This window comes from Dipodomys merriami, unplaced genomic scaffold, assembly GCF_024711535.1.
Source record: "Dipodomys merriami isolate MVZ:Mamm:240054 unplaced genomic scaffold, mDipMer1.0.p SCAF_722, whole genome shotgun sequence".
NCBI lineage: Eukaryota > Metazoa > Chordata > Mammalia > Rodentia > Heteromyidae > Dipodomys > Dipodomys merriami.
The window spans coordinates 19,972-39,660 of NW_027206316.1; the positions used below are offsets into that span (position 1 = coordinate 19,972).

At 49.6% G+C, this 19,689-nt stretch overlaps 1 protein-coding gene across 1 annotated transcript; it reads left to right on the forward strand.

The window, feature by feature from the left end:
* The first annotated feature begins 1,540 nt into the window (after nucleotides 1–1,540).
* On the forward strand, nucleotides 1,541–13,654 carry LOC138818253 (ral guanine nucleotide dissociation stimulator-like 3). Its single transcript, XM_070009263.1, has 14 exons — nucleotides 1,541–1,749; nucleotides 4,457–4,653; nucleotides 5,237–5,296; nucleotides 6,013–6,206; nucleotides 6,460–7,877; nucleotides 7,982–8,200; nucleotides 8,466–8,569; nucleotides 8,997–9,057; nucleotides 9,689–9,757; nucleotides 10,186–10,269; nucleotides 10,729–10,761; nucleotides 11,052–11,173; nucleotides 11,366–11,461; nucleotides 11,764–13,654. Exons 4-14 carry the CDS (start codon nucleotides 6,041–6,043, stop codon nucleotides 11,987–11,989), a joined length of 2,598 nt encoding a protein of 865 aa, XP_069865364.1. The 5' UTR covers nucleotides 1,541–1,749; nucleotides 4,457–4,653; nucleotides 5,237–5,296; nucleotides 6,013–6,040; the 3' UTR covers nucleotides 11,990–13,654.
* Nucleotides 13,655–19,689: the final 6,035 nt, after the last annotated feature.

Consider the following 19,689-nt stretch of genomic DNA (forward strand, 5'->3'; position numbering starts at 1 on the left):
TCAGAAGTGGAATCCTTATATATTACCCTGCTAGGGAACGGTCTGGCCTTTTACAAGTGTTTTCTGACTCAGTCTGTATACTGACTCCTTGAAGGGGCAACTGAGGCACAGAAGTCAAGAAACTTCGCAAGGATGCTGTTAGACTTTCCTTGTCTACAACAAGTGACTGAGAGAAACTGTTTCAAGGAGGAAAGGAGTGTTTTGGCTTGCTTCCGGCCTCTTCAGTCCAGGCTTGGTTGTGAGAGGCTTGTGGTAAGTCAGACATCATCTCATCAGCAGTGAGCAATGGCAGAGGCTGCTTCTGTCATGCAGCCAAAGCAGGCTGCACAGTACAGGAAGGGGCAGGACAGACACTTAACCAGTGATCTATTGCACTAGGTCCCAACTGCTAAGTTCCCAGCACCTCCCCAGCTAAGTCCACAAGCAAAGGACCAAGGCAACATTTCCTGTTCAACTAGTAACTGATCCAGGGATTTTCAGTCCTCACTCCAGTTGCCTTTCTGCGGTCCTCACACTGTGTGCATTCTCCCCAGCCATGCGGGAAGCACACAGAAACAAGTATAGACCACACATGGTACTGTCTGCATCTTCTCACAGTCCTCACATACCATAGTCCTTACTAATTTATTGGCTGTGTTTAAATTTTGTCAAAGTATGTATTCAGTTTGTTCAAGACCAACTCATGCAGATATCCAATTTAGAAGTAGTGACAAAAACACCTGTATTCAGGTCCTCAGGATGCTGGGGAAGGAGGCACGGGCCCTGTCTGGTTCTTCAGGACTTGCTCCAAAATCACCACCTTGGCCATGCCTACAAAGCATGTGCTGACATGCTGACACAGGTGTGGATGTGGCTTCCTGCAAAGAGAAGAATGAATTGCCAGTGCCCTGGTTGGTGAGTAGTTGCATTTGTAAATATTCATGAGTGATGTCAAAGAGGAACCCCCTCAGTGAGCCCAGGCCTGGCTCCAGTGGACTGGGTAGCATCAGTTGCCATACATACTCAGGTTATGAATGAACCAGACCCTTCCTTTGGGACAGAATTTACCCAGGAAAATGTCCTCACTGTTGCACAGGCAGACATCGTAGCTCTTCCCTGCTATCGGAAGAGAAACAACCCAGAGAAAGGGGTCACAATTTGGAGAAGTGGCGTTTTACATACTTTGTAGGTTTTCAGGAGCTCTGATGGGAGCTTCAGTGGGAAACAGAAGGGAACCAGAGGACCCTGTCTGCTTTGGGCCCAATTGTTGGTATTTTCTGGCATGTTTAGGTTGAGAGAGTCATGAGAATGTGATGAGAAGAGCACTAAGAATGCCGATGGCCTGTGGCGTGAGGGACATCTGGCTGTCACTGAGCTGCCACATTGAGCCACAGCTGCAAGGAAGCTGAGTGCACAGTGAGGCCATGTCTGCAGAAGGTGGGCAAGCCTCCCACCTGCTCCCCACCATGCGCTGTCTAAAGTGAGGCTTCTCCTGTCTTTTTACAATCTGCTAACCTGGCTTGAGGAGAAAGGGCCTGTCTTCAAAGCAACAGACGTTGAAGGTTCCATTTCAAATCTGGATCCCTGGAGAATGTACCAAATGGAGGTGTCAGCAAGAACAGGTTCCAGAAAGAGTCAAATCTGTGCAGAAGCTCTGGGGCCAGGTCTTTAGAAGGAACTGGCTGCAGAAAGGAAGCTCATCCTGCACTGCCTGGTGCTGGCAGAGGTGGTGCAGAGGTGCTGCTGCTTGGAGCAGTAGGAGAAGAAGCGGTGGGTACCACCAGCACCACATCACAGTTGGATGTTCTCGGCTGTTTGCTTCCATTCTTACCATTAAACATGTTGGAGAAAGAGGATGAGTATGCCGCTACCAATCGTGGGAGTGAGATTTGGAGTTGTGTACAAAGAAAGTCCATACCATGGTGGAGCTGAATTGATTGTGCCATACTTCTGGTTCCATTAGTTTTTCCCCACCATCCTAAGAGGTGGACAATTGTCACTGGTATATTAGCCTTTGGAAATTAAAAATGGTTAAGTCTATAATGGTATAAAATAATAAGCACAGATATATCAAATCAATGTCCTCGGCCTGGATTCTCCCTGCAGCCCTCACACAGTGGTCACTTCCTCAGAGCAGGCAGGAGGAGTCAGGGACTGTGTCATCAGGATAGATGGCAGGATCAGCGCCATGGTCGGCAGGACCAGTAACATGGTCCTGGTGATGGAGGTGGAAACCACATTGGAGGGTTGCCTCAAGGGCTCCTGTTGGGTGGCTTTAGAGCAGGAAACCCCGGCCTCTGTTTCCCATGAAAAAGCCCCCACCATGGCTCCCAGTCAGGCTGAATGCATAGACCTCCTTGGCCCTGCATGCACGAACCATGCCAGTGAGCATAAGTTGCCATCATCAGAGTCTTGGGCACTGACTGTGACATTTTTGTTTTCAGTCATGGGGCCTGAACTTGGCCTCTGTGCTGTACCTCAGCTCTTCAACTAAAGGCTAGTGCTCTACAAATTGAGCCATAGCGCCACTTCTGGCTTTTTCTGCTTATGTGGTCCTGAGGATTCGAACCCAGGGACTCAGGCATGCAAGGCAAGCACTGTACCACTGAGCCACCTTCTCAGCCCTGACTGTGACATCTTGAGCAAGGGAGATGGTGGACCTAGGGAAGGAGCAGACAGAGTAGGGCACACCTAGGAATCTAGAGGCAAAGGATGCCAAGGTTCTCCCTCCCCTGCCGGGATCCCCGTGGTGGAGTCGCCTGTCCACTTCCCCTGTTGCTTGAAAAGTAAAGGACTCCCATCTCCACATTTCTCCACATCAACAAACTCCACGTCCAGGCTGCTCTCTAACTCCTCTTCCCATGCCCAGTGGCAGCCGAAAATTCTCAGCCCTAGGAGCTGAGTGGCGCCCAATCCACTCTGGTAGCCCGATCCCTTTGTGCCCTTTCCACCTCTACCTCAGTGAACATGGTGCAGAAATCACGGGCTCTCCATGCCCACACTGGTCACTCCATCAGCCCACCAAATGAGCCCAGAGATTGGCCTCAAATTCTCTTGGATCCCAGGCCGCCACGCTCTCTGACTCTCCAGAAGAGTAGAGAGCTGAGGCTACAGGACACTGAACAAACTCCCCATTCTTTTCAGCTTCCCATCTCTCACCCACCCTCTCATTCGCACACAGACCTTGTGGCAGGCAGAGCTCCAATATGCGCATGTGAGGACCCATATGAATGAACACAGACGTGTGCCACTGTGTCTGTGTGGATGAATCTGTGTCTATGTGTCCATGTGAGGTCATGTGTGTACCTCTCTCAATAGGTGTGTTGAACAAAGGAGTCTCTCCTGGGTAGGCTTCCAAATAGAGAAGACCTCATCTGTGTGTGCACTTGTGAAATTCTCACCCCCACATAGAGCTCAGATGTTGCCTTTCCTTTTGCTTTGTCGTTCATTGTTGGCTTGCATGGATTTGAGATAGAATCTCTTGCCTAGGTATCCTCCTTGAACTTGGTATCCTCCTCCTGGAGGCTCCTACTACAGGAAAGAGAGGCCTAGGCAAGGACAAGTGGTTTGCAGTTTATTCTCTGTCTAGACACCATGTGCAGGGACTGAATCTCTACAATGTAGAGTGCAGTGAAAATGACTGACACGAGCTGTAGGGTTCCCAAGCATTGGATAGATACTGGGTCTTATTCAGCGTAGGATATGCTCAAGCAGGTGCTGGGTGGAAGCACTAGGAATGAATGGGTGACTGGCGGAGGCAGGCAAGCACAGGCACTTGTACATGAGGAGACATTTAAACTGGTAGGAGGGATCTGGTGGGAACTCATTAAGTGTGTCCTCATAACCATGACATTAACTAGACAGAGGACAGTTGGTTGTGTATGTGGAGTGTGTCTCGTTTGGCTCCTGCCCTGCCATGGGGCCCAGCTAGCACCCAGGGGACATTTGCAGAGGTGTGGTCTGAGGCTGAGTTCAGAAGAGGGGACTTCCCTTCATTGATGATGTTATCTCCAGAAATGACGTCACAAAGGGCCAGCAGGAGTTGGTGCTGGTTACCAGCTGAACCAGCTGAGCTGTATGGACAGCGGAGGGACAGCAGGATGTTCTCCTGCTGTTGCCCGCTATTCCACAGAACAGCGCCACAGAGCGAGTTCGATATTGTTCGAAGACGCTGGGTCATCCCTTGTCCCAGTCGCCTGAGAAGAAATACACCATGTATCCCACGGGTGAATCAAGGAAGAAGGAGGGTGTGGAGGGAGGGCGAGTCCCCTAACCTACTACCTTCTGGCAGCCTCAGACGCTATGTGTTTACATTCTTGAGTGGGGTGAAAGTGTGTGTGTGTGTGTGTGTGTGTGTGTGTGTGTGTGTGTGTGTGTCTGTGTGTGTGTGTCCCCAGGTTATTTTCATGGTATGGCCCTGAGCCTTTTCCCAGTGTGCTGCTGTTTCTATGTTTAACTGTGTCTCATTTCTTCACAGGAATTAGAGTGGGTTTTAGCCCCCACCCTTCCTGATCCCTGCAAAGCAGGATACCTGCAGGGAGGTAAAGTGGAGAAGCTAGTAGACCACTTAGTGCCTGCCCTGCTATTCGGAGATGCTGTGTTTATCCCAGTATTTCTGGGGACATACCGCACTTTCACGACTGCCCATCACGTGTTGAACCTTCTGTTCAACAGGTAAGTGCCACCTCTGATCCTAGGGATGGGTCCATTGGCTAGGCCTTGGCATGTGCTGCACCAGTGAGGATCTGCTTGGATCTTGACTACTGGCATGCTAGGAGCAACATCCTCACTGCCTGAGGCTGGAGTGGTGGGATGGGTCCTGAACAGGCCTGTCCACATCATGACCTTACACACTAGGGAGCGCAGGGATGTGGGCGCAGCTGGGAGAAGCCCCTCTCTCATGAAGACCCCCTCTCTACATCGAGGCCTCCTATGAATAAGACCTCAAGAAAAGCATTTTCCAAATTGACAGTGGTGGTGGATGTTCCATCTGGGCATCTTGACCTACCTGAACCTCACTAGGAAGCCCAGGGGAAACACTGAGAAACCCCATGCCCATTGAGGTGTGTGTGGGGGAGGAAGCTAATGGGCTCATCATCTTGTGTGGGGATGCATTTCCAGACGCTTGACACCACTCAGTGAAAGAACAGGGAAATCCTTGTCATCCTGAGCTCCATCCTGTGCTCAGAGAGACCACTGGGACTGTAGACATCATGTGCAGACACAGTATGTTTGACATTCTCATGGTGTCCCCTAGATACAGTCATTTTGAGGACTATGAGGAGGAGAAGGCAGGCGCGCAGGAGCACCTGCAGCGGTGAGTGTGCCTGGGGGAGGAGGGAGGGCATGTGTCTTCGGGGTGGTTGCAAAGAGCTGGCTTTGGGAGGCCTGGGCAAAGGGAAATTGAGATTCCTGAGGGGAAGGCTCAAGTCCAGGTAGAAATGTGTCCCTGCAGGGATTGTGTGTGCTTGTTCTGTGCCTATGGAGGGTGGGAGAAGCCTCTGGCATGTGACCAACCCAGTCCCATTTGCCTGCCCTGGGAATCCTCAGGACCACACAGAACGGGGAGGGCCACACTGCGCCATCATGGACAATGCCCTGAGATTCCAGGGGCCTCAGTGAGTGCTCAAGGGCCAGGATGTGCTGTTTGGGTTGAGAGTCAGGACAAGACTGTTGACACCTGGCTCTATGTGAACAGGAGGCCACTAGAGGCCACTAGAGGCTGCCCAAGTGAGGAGATTCTGGGTTCTGGAGATAACAAGCAACAGGACAAAGCACCCCAGAGATGACAGTTTGGGGAGCATGCCCAGGGACACCAGGCGGTGGGTGTGGGTGGGGTGGTTTCATCTGTGATGTAGGTCTAGTCGCATCCCTTGTGTAGACAATGTGTGTAGTGCAGCCAGGTGACCAGGCTCGTTATGGGCTATGGGCATGAGCAGGCCCAGGAGCCCAATTCATACACCTGTGTTTGAGGGGGTCTGAAAGGAGGGTAGGCCCAGCCTCTGACTCTGCTGCTTCTCCCTCTGCACCTAGAGCCTTCTCCTTCATACTGGGCTCCTGGATGAGGGAGTACCCAGAAGACTTCACTGGAGCACCGGACACGTCCTGCCTGCAACACCTGGTAACATATCTGCACCTCAATATGCCTGGCTCTGTTGAGGAGCAGCAGGCCCGCTTTCTGCTCAGCCAGCTGGAGCACATGCTTCTCAAGAAGCCAGAGCTGGAGGGTGAGTAGCATGGGCTGGCAAAGGAGAGAACAGGTGTGGGATTCCAAGCTTTGTCCACCTGAAGGCAGCTCCCATGCTACCATGGGGCCATCAACAGGACAGCCAGGGAACCTGGATGCCGTGGCATGAAACCTGTCCTGGCAGGGCTTCCTGGGGTGGAGTCCAGGGACTAGGGCTTCTCAGCAGGCAGGGGTCTCGTGGCCGTAGGAATGACTGAGGGGAAGGCAGTGCTGTAGGGGATCTTTTCTTGCAGCTGTTCCACCAACTGCCAGGCTTTATGAGAAAATCACTGTCCAACCACTGGCTCCAACACCCTGCGTAGAAGCAGTACTACCATGTCAGTCAGAGCTGGAGCTAGCTGTAGCCTCAGAGGCCCCCTCAGCTCCAGGAGCTGCAGTGGAGCGCCAACAAGAACCCCATGCAGACGGATGTTCTGACTCACCTCGATCAACTGTGACCGAAGAGATCAATCCACCTGCAGGTCAGCCAATGGCCCACAGCCTTGCACCATCTCCAGCACCAAGTCTGGATCTTGACCTGCAATACTCAAGTCTTATTCTATCAAATGAAGGAAGAATGGCTGATCCCTCAGTGCCAGGGGCACTTAGCCCAGTGGTAGCAATGGCTCTAGAGCCAGCCATTGATGCACCAATACATGCCAGTGATGAGGGTATGCCAGTGCCCACTCCAGAAGCCCAGCTGCCTGAAGGCCAGTGTGACCCAATTCTGCAACCCGCCCAAGAAGGAGACGCATCTGCAGTTCAACCAGAGCCCTCCAAACCTATTGTAGTGAGCAGCTCAGGGCCAGAGCTAGAGGCTCCAGGAGATGAAAGCCTGGAGTCTGTTCTCGGTCCATCTGGGGAGCAAGTGGAGTCTCTGGGTCCATCTGGGGAGCAAGTGGAGTCTCTCGGTTCATCTGGGGAGCAAGTGGAGTCTCTCGGTCCATCTGGGGAGCAAGTGGAGTCTCTGGGTCCATCTGGGGAGCAAGTGGAGTCTCTCGGTCCATCTGGGGAGCAAGTGGAGTCTCTCGGTCCATCTGGGGAGCAAGTGGAGTCTCTCGGTCCATCTGGGGAGCAAGTGGAGTCTCTCGGTCCATCTGGGGAGCAAGTGGAGTCTCTCGGTCCATCTGGGGAGCAAGTGGAGTCTCTCGGTCCATCTGGGGAGCAAGTGGAGTCTCTCGGTCCATCTGGGGAGCAAGGGGAGTCTCTCGGTCCATCTGGGAAGCAAGTGCAGTCTTGCCCCCTTGCTGGAGAGGCTGACTGCCTTGAGTCTGGTGCTGAGCAGCCAGAGCCACCCGTACAGGAGCCTCTGCCGCCCAGCCGGGATGTAGCACCCGTCCCATCTGTGCAGCTGGAAGCTGACACAGGCTTAGGAGGGGACATTCATCCAGTTACTTATTTTGAGCCGCCAGTGGCTGAAGACGCCGATGGTGTTCTGCCCTGTGCTGCTGAGGAAGAGCCTGCTCGCCCACCAGCTAGTGCGGCAGAAAGGCCTGCGGAAACAGACCCAGCTCCCTGGGAGTGTGTGGAGATGGAGGATGTGCAGATTTCCTCCAGGGGGCCATCCCGGATGGAATTAGACATGATGGAATTAGACAGTGATGAGGAGACAGGTCGAGTGCTAGATTGGCTGCCCGAAGAGAAGGCAGATCAGTTCTCCATCATGGCCATCGTAAGTAGCTTGGCAGGGCTGGGCGTGTGGGCTTTCCTTTGCACCTCTACTGCCACACCTGCCTCAGGGCAGAGTCATGCTGACCATTCATTTCATCTTTTCAGAAACTGTTCAAAAAACTCCTCCCTTACCACCTTTTGACCTTTGTGTATGTCCATCCTGAACAAAAGGAGTGTCTGGAGCGCCTGGCACCCACTCTGCTTCCCATACTGGAGCACTGTGAGCAGGTCTCCAGTTGTGTGATCACCACGTGCCTCGGGGACCACAGCATGGAGGCAGCAGAGAGAGCCCAAGTGGTGCAGCACTGGATAGAGGTGGCTCTGGTAAGAGCAGGAGGGGCCCGGGGGCTCTTCTTCCCTTTCCCACTCCCACCAGGGGGCTGCCTGCTCCCTCACAGCCTCTGCCTAACCTACAGCCCTCCTCCTACTCTGCCCTCACTTGGGCTGTGTGCATTCCTGCCCTGCTTCCACTGTCATTCCCCTCCCCCAAGCTGTCCCAGTTCAGCCTAGTAACAAAGGCCCAGCCCCAGGCCAAGCAGGAGCCCAGGAGTTTCCTCCACAGCTCTCCTCACCCATTCTTCACTCCTAGGAGTGCCACCTTCTGAGGAACAGCTGCACCCTCGTTCCCATCATGTGTGCTCTGCAGAGCAGCCAGCTCCAAGGCCTGAAGAAGACGTGGAGATTGATTGGCAGGTGGGTGCACCTTTCTCCTGGGCAACCCTTGCTTCCTCAGCCTAGCGTCCCTCATCTGGGAGCCCAGTGGCAATTCCCCATGGCAGGGACTGCGGCTCTGCCCAACTCAGACACCTATGACCTTGCTTAGGATTTGCCTGTGTGGTTGGGATTCCTTTTGTGCCATACTTTTTCCTTCGGACACAACATGCCCACACCCGTCTGTGCAGTGCTCTTCCAAACAAAACCACACTGGAAATTGGGTGAAACTGGAGGTTTCCCCTCAAGACTTGGCTCCAAACCATGTGACCTTAGGATCACAGTGGATCTCCTTGCACAGCTCTGTTCCCATTAGGATGAAGTCCTGCCCCAAAATGGGCAATGCATTCACACTCCTCCCCTCTCTCGCCCTCTCCCATCTGTCACCTTGTCTCTGTCCCTCCTCCAGGGAGAGTCGGAAGACGTTCCAGGAGCTGAAGAAGATGTATTGCCACGAGCAGGTGTACAAGGTGGTATGAGCCCCAGAATAACTTTTGGTCCAGGGAGGGCGGGCGAGGATTTGCTTTCTGATGGAATTCTAGGAGAGTATCCAACATAGCTTGTCTAGAAGCATCCATCATGGGCTTGGGGCTAGGATAGATTGTATGGGAACAGGAGGCCCCTGGGGACCCAATGGAGTCAGTGGAAGAGGAGGCAAGCTGGGTGCCTGAGGAGGTTGGAGGAAGTGATAGGATTGGGGATGTCCACTTTCCTGTCCAGCTTCCTCCTGAGTGTGGCCTGTGATGAGGCTGCCTCTCTACAACCTGCCTGCCTGGCACCGCCAAGCCAGGCCCTGGCTTGGTTTCTGGGTGGCCTTCCCATCCCAGGAGGGAAGCCTTGCCAGTCACGTGGGTCAGCGGGTTCCTCCAGACCAGGCAGCCACAGAAACATCTTTTAGGGCACGCAAATGTCCACATCCACCCTGGAGACAGGCCCTGCCAGGCTCTCTAGCCTGCCCAGGGCTACAGTGCTGATGGTCACAAGGAGCCTGAGATCTAAAGGCCCAAGCCAAAGCTGTCACACCCCATGGAAAGAAGGGACTCTGGAAGATTGAATGGTTAGAGAATGAAAGCTTTTTACTCCCATGCCCAATGCTGCCAGAGGCAAGAGCCCAAACACAGGACCCTCTGGAAGAAACTCAAGAGAGGCCTCAGGAAGCCTCAGCAACTGGTGAGTAGTGTGCGAGCCTGAGACCAGGGGCTTCCTAGAAGGAGGAGTTGAGGGGCTTCCCCCAACACAACCGACCAGTTGGCCCACTCCCTTATTGCCCCATTACACCCTGCCTCTGCTCAGATGGCATGTTGCAGGAATGCATTGCAGCCACCACAGTAAGGAATGCAAGAGCACAGGAGCAGGTGAAGGGCAGGGCCACAGACCTTGCATGGGTGTCAAGTGTCAGCCCTGGAGGGGACCAGGCCAGATGGATTTCCCCATGCAGGGCTGTGTCTTTGGTATGGGGTAGAGGGTGGATCATTGAGGAATGAGCCTGTCTTGCCCCAAGTTCTGCTAGATAGATGGCTCCATGGGACTGGGGTAAGTCGGGTTCTTGCGAGGAGCTTAACAGGACCCTTCTGATTTTTCTGCACCCAATGCCACAGGAGTATCCCGAGGGCACAGTCCCTTACCTGGGCACCATCCTCAGTCACCTGGCCTCACTGCACAAAGACCAAGATTCCAAGGATGTGAGTGAACAGGGCCCCAGCCCTGGGAAAGCAGATTGGGGACAAAGAGCCTCTCCCTGCCCCTTGGCCTCCAGCAAGAGCCCACGTCTTCCCCAGCCCCAGAGTGCCAAGCACCACAGCAATCCTACTTATGATGCCCTATGCCCTCAGACCTCAGTGCTGCTGATGACATTTGGCCATGTCTCAGAGGGAGGTCAGTGAGGGTGGCAGTGTGACAGCAGGTGCTCAAGCTGACATAGCATGTGGGAATAGCATGGCCTTGTCCCTGAAGCCTCAGTCTCTGCCATGTCCACAGAGAATTGAGCAGTGAGCAACCTGTCCTCAGGCCCCTGGCATCCCTGCCCTAGACTGAGAGCAATCCTAGTCCAGCTGTGCACCCAGCCTGCCCTCTGCTGGAAGGACTTGGTAGGGCGCCAAGTGGAAACAGCATTTTCTTAGCACATATTCTTTGCTCTGCAGGGCTCTTGGCTGAACATAAAAAGACGACGAGAGGTGAGAAAATGACACCTTCCTCTGCAGGCAGCCAGCTGTGCGGGTCCCTTAGGTCCTTCCTTCCCTCTGATGTGGATGGTCACATTACTTGTCCTCCAGAGGTCAGGAGATGGGGCCTTGAGCTGGGGATCTAGGACAGCTTCCTGGGGTTGGGCACTGGATCTCAGTAGAGAAAGGCGAGTGTGTTGGGGAGAGACAAGAGTGAAGCCAAGTGAAGACCTGAAGTCAGCTGCCTGGCCTACCTTGCCCTGGTCCAGGTCCATCACCACTGTGTCCTTTCTCTCAACCAGGAATTCAAGGTGATGGCCCTGGTCAAGGAACTACAGGGCTCATGTAAGGAGCTCGAGGTAGTTCCTGACATGAAGTTCGTATCTTGGTTTAATAATATGAACCACCTGAATCAATTGGAAAGGTGAGCTGGGGTAGGCAGTGGGGGCAACAAACATGGGAATCCCCAGCACCAGTCCATGAGAGCCTGTTGCCTGAGTCAGCCTCCCACCAGACCTGTTGAAGGAAGGGTATATGAGCTCCTGAGTCCCCAGGGCCCCTGGGAGGGAACCCCCAGGGTGGAGCCTGCTGTCCAACCAGCTACTTCTTGTCTTAGCTCCAAGCTATCCAGGGAGCTGGAGCCTCCCCGCCGGGTACTTGTCCTGAGCAGGAACAACAAGAGGAGCCCTCCCCTGCGGAAGCGCTCAGGAAAGTAAGTACATTGGCCCAGGGGCCAGGGACTCCCCAGGGTCTGGGTGGTGGGACAGGCAGCCTGATGAGCTGGGGCTGCCCTCCCACCAACTGCCACACAAGCCTTTGTCTGGGTGGTGTGGCCTGACCTCTGCCCACCTCACTTCCTTCATTGGGGTCCCACGGTGGTCCTCAGAGGATTGGGCACATGGCTACTTGCAAATGAACATTAATGAAGGCTGCCTCAAGCCCAGAGGGCAGTGGGTGTGGGACAGCCCTGTGGGCTCAGGGAAGCCCTGGAATTAAGGCAATCTCTCCATTCAGTTGCCAGGCTTCAACAAGAAAGCTCAGTGACAATGGCAGCTCCCAGTGGGAGACAAATGAACAGCTCAGCGGTGGAAGGGGCAGCCATGTACCCAGCGTGCACTTGAGCTGCTCACCCAAGCCTTCTTCACACTGCAACATGGCAAAGATGACAGAATATGAGGGAATCTTGCCGTTCCTGAGCCCCCAGCCCACCAAGAGAGCTGGGCATGGGGCTCTATCCTAGGCTGTCCTTTATTCAGCCCAGATGCCTGGACTCCAACCAGAGAAAATCATATTCTCCAATGAGTTATGGGAAATGCATTGCACAATGCACAAAGACTCAAATGTCAGGTCATTTAGATTAAAAACCTATGTGGAAACACGAATAGCCTGTTCAAACCATTTCTTTACAAGAGCAAGGTTTTGGTGGGTGCTTTTCTTTGCCTTCGTTAATGGCAGAGACTTCTGCATATTCTGTTCTAAGAAGAAATCCTTTCAGGCTTTGAGCTCATTTTTTTTCCTGCAGAATGAGCAAGAGCAGGTCCCTCTAGGGGCTAGGCTTTCAGTCAGGTGTTCTCATGAGAACTGTTCCACAAGCCTGGAAATGTCAGTGTTGAAACGTCTCCTTTGCAACAGCCATCATCTGTGCGGGAAGCTGCTGGCTTCTGTGCAGGCAGGGAATCCACCTCAACCTGCTGGGAGGGACTTGGGGTCACCATGCAGGACCCTGGGGGAAAATCGAAGTGAGGCCACACCAGACCCAGGGGGACACTGCTGAGCTGCAAGAAGTGCTAAACTCAGTCAAACCAAAATCACAGTTCTTCCAACCCAAGAACATCCCTAAAACCGTAAGCACACTGATGAAAGAAAACACAGGAAAACATGTAAAACAGCATAGATCACAGAAAGCACATCAGTCAAATGCCAGAGCCACTCACAGATTCCTAAGGGAATATAAATCCTCTTTACCCATCATTTCACTGAGTTCAAATAATTCTTCAATAGTTGCCCTCCTGAGCTCTTATGCCAGTTACAGGAAGAAGATATATTATCTTTTCTCCATTACACAGTTGAAGAAAGCCATGGCAAGAGCACTTCCCCTTTGTGTTTACTTCACAATACCAGAGTTCCAGTGGACAAAATGTCCATCCGGCCAAGCAGACACACATGACCAGGAAGGAAAGTGAGGACTATGCTCCTAGAATAATCCACAGAGCAGTAGCAAAGGAGCCCAGCAAGAGAGCAATAGAGGATAATGCACACTCACCATCTGGGAAGGGAATGTTGCTTCAATCCTCCACTGTAAATTACCTGCCAGGTGCAATTTCAGTGTCTCAACAGCCTAAGATCTTCAACCTTATACAACTGAGATACACGCTGCCATTCCTGATATCCTTGCAGACTGTTGAAACCTAAGACGGTCAAAACTTACAGCTTCATATCCATGGCCATACAGTGACAGATTACACGGTCAGAAATCACATGGAGTTCACCTTTTGCATGAAAGCTGCATTTCATGAAATGGTAAATTCTATGAGATGCAAGAGTAGAATATTAAACTCAACTTCATAATGGAATCACTGCCCAAAGGAATGACCTAACAGCATCAGTGCTGGATGTGATGAGAGGGGAAACAAAGATGAAGATACAATGTTTTGTTGTAAAGAGAAATGTTTCCTTCTGTGAGGAGCTATCAGATAGCTTTCCTTCCTAATTTTGTTTTCAAAAATGATTTAGAAAGAAGTGTTCTCTTTTCAAGTCGATATTTTGTTTCAGCTATTTATCATGAATTTCCAGTTTTACTGGAATATAAGCAGCAAATATGTATCACAATTTTCAGTCTTTTGGTAGAGTTTTCTTTATAAACAAAATATATTTGAGATCAATAAAGTTGTGTATTGCCATTGCATCTACTGCAGATGACCTGTGATTCTCTACCTGTAGTAGATGGATGTTCTGTTCTGTTCTTATTTTAATCTAAAGTACTTTTTCCTAATAATTTAATTCTTATATACTTAGATGTGAGGTTAGTTATGTCATAGTGGTGTTTGGATCCTGGGGCTTGAACCCAGGGCATAGGCACTGCCCCTAAACTTTATGCTCAAGACTATGACTTGTGGCTTTTTGGTGGTTCATTTTAGATAAGAGTCTCTTGGACTTTCCCATCCAGGATGACTTTGAACTGCAGTGTTCAGATCTCAGCTTCCTGAGGAACTAGGATTACAGGCATGAGCCGCTGTTCCCTGCATGTCAGTTTTTATCATTGTTGGTGACACACCACACTGGTAATTGACTCACAACTCTTCTCTCAGGCAAATCTATCATAACCCTTCCTAGTTTGTCCTAGTTCAGGTTGGACCAGGATCCTTTGAACCTGCAGTCAACCATGGAGCTACATCTAGCTTACTGTTTCAGATGGGGTCATGCTAACAGTTTGTTGTTGTTGTTGTTTTGTCAGTTGTGGGGCTTGAACTCTGGGTCTGGGTGCTGTCCCTCAGCTCTTCAGCTCATGGGTAGCACTCTACCACTTGAGCCACAGCAGCATTTCCATGCTAACAGTTTTATTTGGCCTGGCCCTGAACTGTGATCCTCCCAATTGCTGCCTCTCCACTAGCTGGGAATACATGCATGAGTCATGTGTCCAACCTCATGTAATGTTTATCAGGCACAAGGAAGGTGGAAGGAGGATGTGAGGAGATGGATAAGAGACTGGGTTGGGAAGGATAATGCATGGCTCCAATCTATGCCTTAGGACCAAGGCCATGAGACTGAATAGCTGGGTCTCATGTTCACAATGAGAAGCAGAAAAAGCTCTTCCCTTTCAAATGGCCTTGTGGCCAGCCCAGCTTTTCTGAAGACACAGCTTCAGATGGACTGGAAGAAATACTGGGGTTTCAACACAGAAACCTTTGTGCTTCAGTTGTGTGATGGGTGTGGGCCACATACTTCATTGACTCCTTCCACATTGTACACAATACAGGAATTCCTGCTTGGAGCTACCTGTCCCATTTCTTCTTTATCATTCTAGGTAAGGGCTGAGCTTCACACTCATTCTGAGATTCAGAAGATTCTTTTGCTTCTAAAGATGAAATACAGAGGGATTAAAGTTGGGCACTGAGTCTGTTTCTTTTCAAAAGTGTCACCCCTTCCCTCTGGTTCTCCCAGTGTTTGTCCTCATGACTCCCCTTACCCCCCAAGTGATAGAGTTCATTTCCTTTCTTTAGCTTGCATCACTGAGAAGTAATCTCCAAGGAATTTTCACCTTCTGTTCCCATTGAAATCACTAGAATATAGTGGAGGCCAGAGGTCATCAGGGACAGAGACTTCACAGTCAGGCTGCAAAATAGGACAAGCTGCTTCCTTCAGACTCTTGATTTCAGTGGACTACAATGGCAGCTACAGTGAAAGGCCTGTGAGATCCCTGCCTCACCGTCTTGGGCAAGAGGATGTTATCCTTAAACCACGTCCTGCTTTGAAAAGACTTTCAGGGATCCAGGCTCACAGCTCACAGGCACTGGGACTTCAGTTTGTCAATCACTTTTCTAGCATTGGGAGGCTTACATCTGCAGGGAATGTTAGCATACAACTTTCTGAGCTCCAGCCAGTATCTATGAATACCTGCAACTGAAATTGCTTCAGAGCCCATGTGCTCAAGGCTGGCCACTAGCCTCTGGTGTTACTTAGGAGACAGAAGGAAGTAAGTCATGGGGTCCCCATGGGAAGGGTTGTTGGGACCTTGGCTTCTCCATTCTGTTTTTTCTGCTTCCTGACCATTACCAACTCAACAGCTTTGTCATGATTTCTGCCTCCACACAGGCTCAAAGGGAGGGTGCCAAGTGACCATGGATGGAAATCCATAAAGCCTTGGGCCAAAAGGATCCTTTTGTCCTTTTACAGGCTTTGGTCAGGTGTTTGGTCACAGCCACCGAAGATGCCAAAAGTGGTAGTTTTGGCCTGAGTCTGTGAGCTGCTTTTGTGTGCTACATGTGGAAACAGGAGGTAGAAAGAATAGGTTGAGGAGGCTAGCCAGCTCTATCTGCACACTGCTGTGCAGTAGGACTGTCTGTTGTGTCTAACATCTCCCAATGCTCTGCAACCCCATAGTCACAGGTGGCTACTGGACACTTGGAATGGGACTGGAGCAATTGAGAGAATATTTACCATTGTTGGACTTGAGCAAATTTAGTCTTCATAACCCTACCTGAGAGAAGGGACTTGAGTAAAGAATGGGTGGAAGCATTCCGGGGTCATTGTCCAGAGAGCCTTTAGTCCACGGTACAAGAGCATAGGAAATGACTGGCTCCTCACTTGCAGAGGACAAGGGGTTTTCCACAAAGCACAGAGCCACACATTCAGTTTTGTCAGGGTGTCCTCATTTCTAACGGAGATCTCCCCAGAGCTGCCATCTTCTCAACACCATAACATGGACAGGATCACAAACACCGGAGGCTCATTTCTTTGGCCATACTGCTTTGCTTTTCTGTCTTAAAGATGGAAGGCTCCTAAGAATCCCTGGTTGTTTCTGAATATACAGTAGCTCATTTCAAAGCCCTCTTATCTCCGCTGCTGTTTGATGGAAGGAATCCTTTACTTCTTCAGTAAGCTTTCTTTCTATGACAAATATTGCATTGGTAACCTTCACTGATGAGTCAAGACGGATATAGATGTGATATGAGATCACATGGAGCACAAGTAAAGGATAGTTATATACAAGCATGAATAAGTCACACAAGTTTACATGCATATCAGTTAAAGACCCCATCAAATAAATCCCTGGAGAAACTAAGCATGTGGGACACACTTACAGTCCAGGCTGCTTGGGTGGCAGAGGTAGCAGCATTGTATTTGTATATGTTCCTCATTCTTAGAATCATTCTTTGGAATGGAATTTCTCCAGTTTGACTTGATGAAAATCAGTGTATGTATGAAATTAACATTTCAAGGGTTATGTTGTCTTGTTTTTTCCTAATTGGTTGCATGTGTATATATACGTGCTTTTATTTTTACATTGCCATTTGCATAGTCAGGGACAAGTCTTTGTCTAAAAGTCTTCAGCTCCTATCTCATATTCTTTCTGATGTAGAATTTGCCATGGCTTTAGAGGAAGAACTAGGTTGTGGCAAGATGGCAGGGCAGTTTGTCTAGCCCAGACAGAGGTTGTAAATCAAAACACTCAACTCACATGCTCAAGGCAATGAACCGGCCTTGCAGTTCCATAGCTGATAGACAAAGCAGCAATGGAAATTTAAAAAAGCAGCCCCCAAGTAAAAGTAATTATACCACAATTCCAAAGAGAGTAGATGAAAGATTATATTCTAGGATGTAAGATATTCCATGAAATAACATTTTAGTTATGAAGAATAGGAATGAAAATAGTTGGAAAAAATAATGCTTGAGAATAAAACTAGGCAAAAGAGAACAAAAGGAGGATGGACAGGAATAAAGTAGGTAGAAAGCAGGGTGAGAAAGAAGAGGAGGAGAGAAAAGATCCAGATAATGTAAAATAACAAAGGAAATAATATGACATACAGCATAACAAAATCAATATAAAGAATTTTAGGTTGAAAGATGATGAAGAAGAAGCAATGTAGGCACAAGGCTCTTCAGTTCAAATTCCAGTTCAGACAGAAAGATGAAGCAAGGAAGGAGGGAACAAAGGAAGGAAGAATCGAAGGAAGGGAAGGGAAAGAGAGAAAACGAGAAAAAGGAGAAAAAGGAATGGGGGAGGGAATGGAAAGAAACAGAAACAAAGCAAAGAAGGAAGGAGGAAAGAAGGAAAGGAAGGGTAGAAGAATGGAACAAAAGAGGAAGGAAAGATGAAGAGAGGCTGGAAAGAAAGAATGAAAGGACACAAAATTCATCTTTATTGTTGTCACAGACCTAAGGCACAAAGAATCAAGCAAGTTGATGTGAGCTAACAATTAGATCCAATTTCTCATTATTAAACAAGTAGCATTTGTTAAAATCCAATCCATTGTATGGAATACAATCATAAGTGATATGTGACTTACTTTTTTTTTTTTAATTTATAGAGCTTTTCTGGTGTTCACATCATCAAGTTTGTCCCAGTAACATTCCCCAGGGAGGGAAATAATAGAATGTCACTGTCTTGGCTCAAAATCATGATAATGAGAGGTGTGGTGTTTAGAAATGCCTTTTTTTTTTTTTTGATCCGGTGGTGGAGGCTGAACTCTGGGCCTGGGCGCTGTCCTTCAGCTCTTCCGCTCAAGGCTAGCGCTTTACCACTTGAGCCACAGCGCCACTTCTGATTTTTTCTGCTTATGTGGTGCTGAGGAATGCCTATGTTTTAAAGTCTGGTAAATCTGATTGATAGAGCTGAGAAAGAGAGCAAGTGCTTTAAAAGAAAGCTAAATCCTTGAAAATGATGATTCTTACATGGTACACTGCTGGTAGATTCACATAAATATGCAACCTGTAACAAATAAAATTTTTCAGCCAGGAAATGATATCTCGTGCCTATTGAAGAGGCTGAGATCTGAAGATTGAAGTTGGAAGCCAGCCTGAGAAGAAAGTCCATGAGACTCCTTATCTCCAATTAATCAGCCAAAAGCTGTCAGTGGAGGTATGGTTCAAGTGGTAGAGTGTCAGGCTTGAGTGAAAAAACTGAGTACAGGCCCTGATTTTAAGCCCAAGTACACACACACACACACACACACACACACACACACACACACACACACACACACACACACACACACACACACACACACACACACACACTCCCAGAATAATATAAAAGGAAGAACAAAGACTTGTGTGCTATAAGGTGATCTTCCTGTGGATAACAGCAAGGACAAGTGTGACTGGGGAACTACTGCTTAGATAGAAGCTGGCCACTAATGTGCTAGTCCTGCAAAACAAGCTCTTTTGAGGCTGCAAATGCAGATTTGGAAACAGAAGGTTTAAGGATTAGCTATGGCGTGTGTAAGTTATGAAAACTTACTGAAGCCCTTAAGTAATTTTGATCCAATATTCTAAATCCAAATACTTTCCAGTTGATTGTAGGAATTCACTTTTTAGGTTTGTGGAATACAGGGAATAGAACCAGTTTGCTCCTCATAGACCAAAATTTCTTTCAGGCCTTCTCTTTCCCTCAGGAGAAAGGCAAATTTCCCAGTGAGTCAACAGAAAGCTCGGCATAGATTATGCAGGATGTGGCAGGACTTGAAGAGCTGGCAAGGTAGGCAGGGATATTTTTGTGTAAGCTAGGCAAATGTTCACCAATACCACCACTGGGAAAGACTTCTGACTGAATTCACTGGCCAGACAAGGAGCGCATGTCATCCTGAGGGCTTTATGCAGGCAGAGACGAAGCAGTGGGAGTAGGTGAGTGTGGTGTGTGCAGGAGCTTTGCTCAGGGTTGGCTCTTGGAGAGAGGGCACGATGGCTCACCTATTTGGTACAACAGTCATGGAGATGGCTGTGGTACTGGTGTCTGGTTTATCATCTGTTGACTACACAACGTTCTTCCAAGTTGAGCCTCCCGTGATTCCCAGGAGACTGATTCTGTTCACAGTGGAGTGACAGCTTTTGTGTGTCTGTCAGCTTGTGGCAGGAGCTGCTTAGAGCCACTGAGACATGGTACATGTGGTAGTAGATAGGGAACAAGCTGATGGATTCAAGCTCTCCTTGCTTTATGTCAGGTGCTGGTGGCTCATGCCTGTAATCATAGCTACTCAGGAGGCTGAGATCGGAGGATCATGGTTCAAATCCACCCAGGGCTATAGTGTCCATGAGACTCTCATCTCCAATTAACCACCAGAAAATTAGTGGTGGAGCTGTGGCTCCAAGTGGTTTAGAGCACTAACTTGAGTACAAATGCTAAGGGACAATGCCTTGGCTCTGAGTTCAAGCCCAGGACACCGCCCGCCCCCCACCCCCCGCCCACGTGACTAAATCTAAGCAATTTTTTTGTTTATTTAA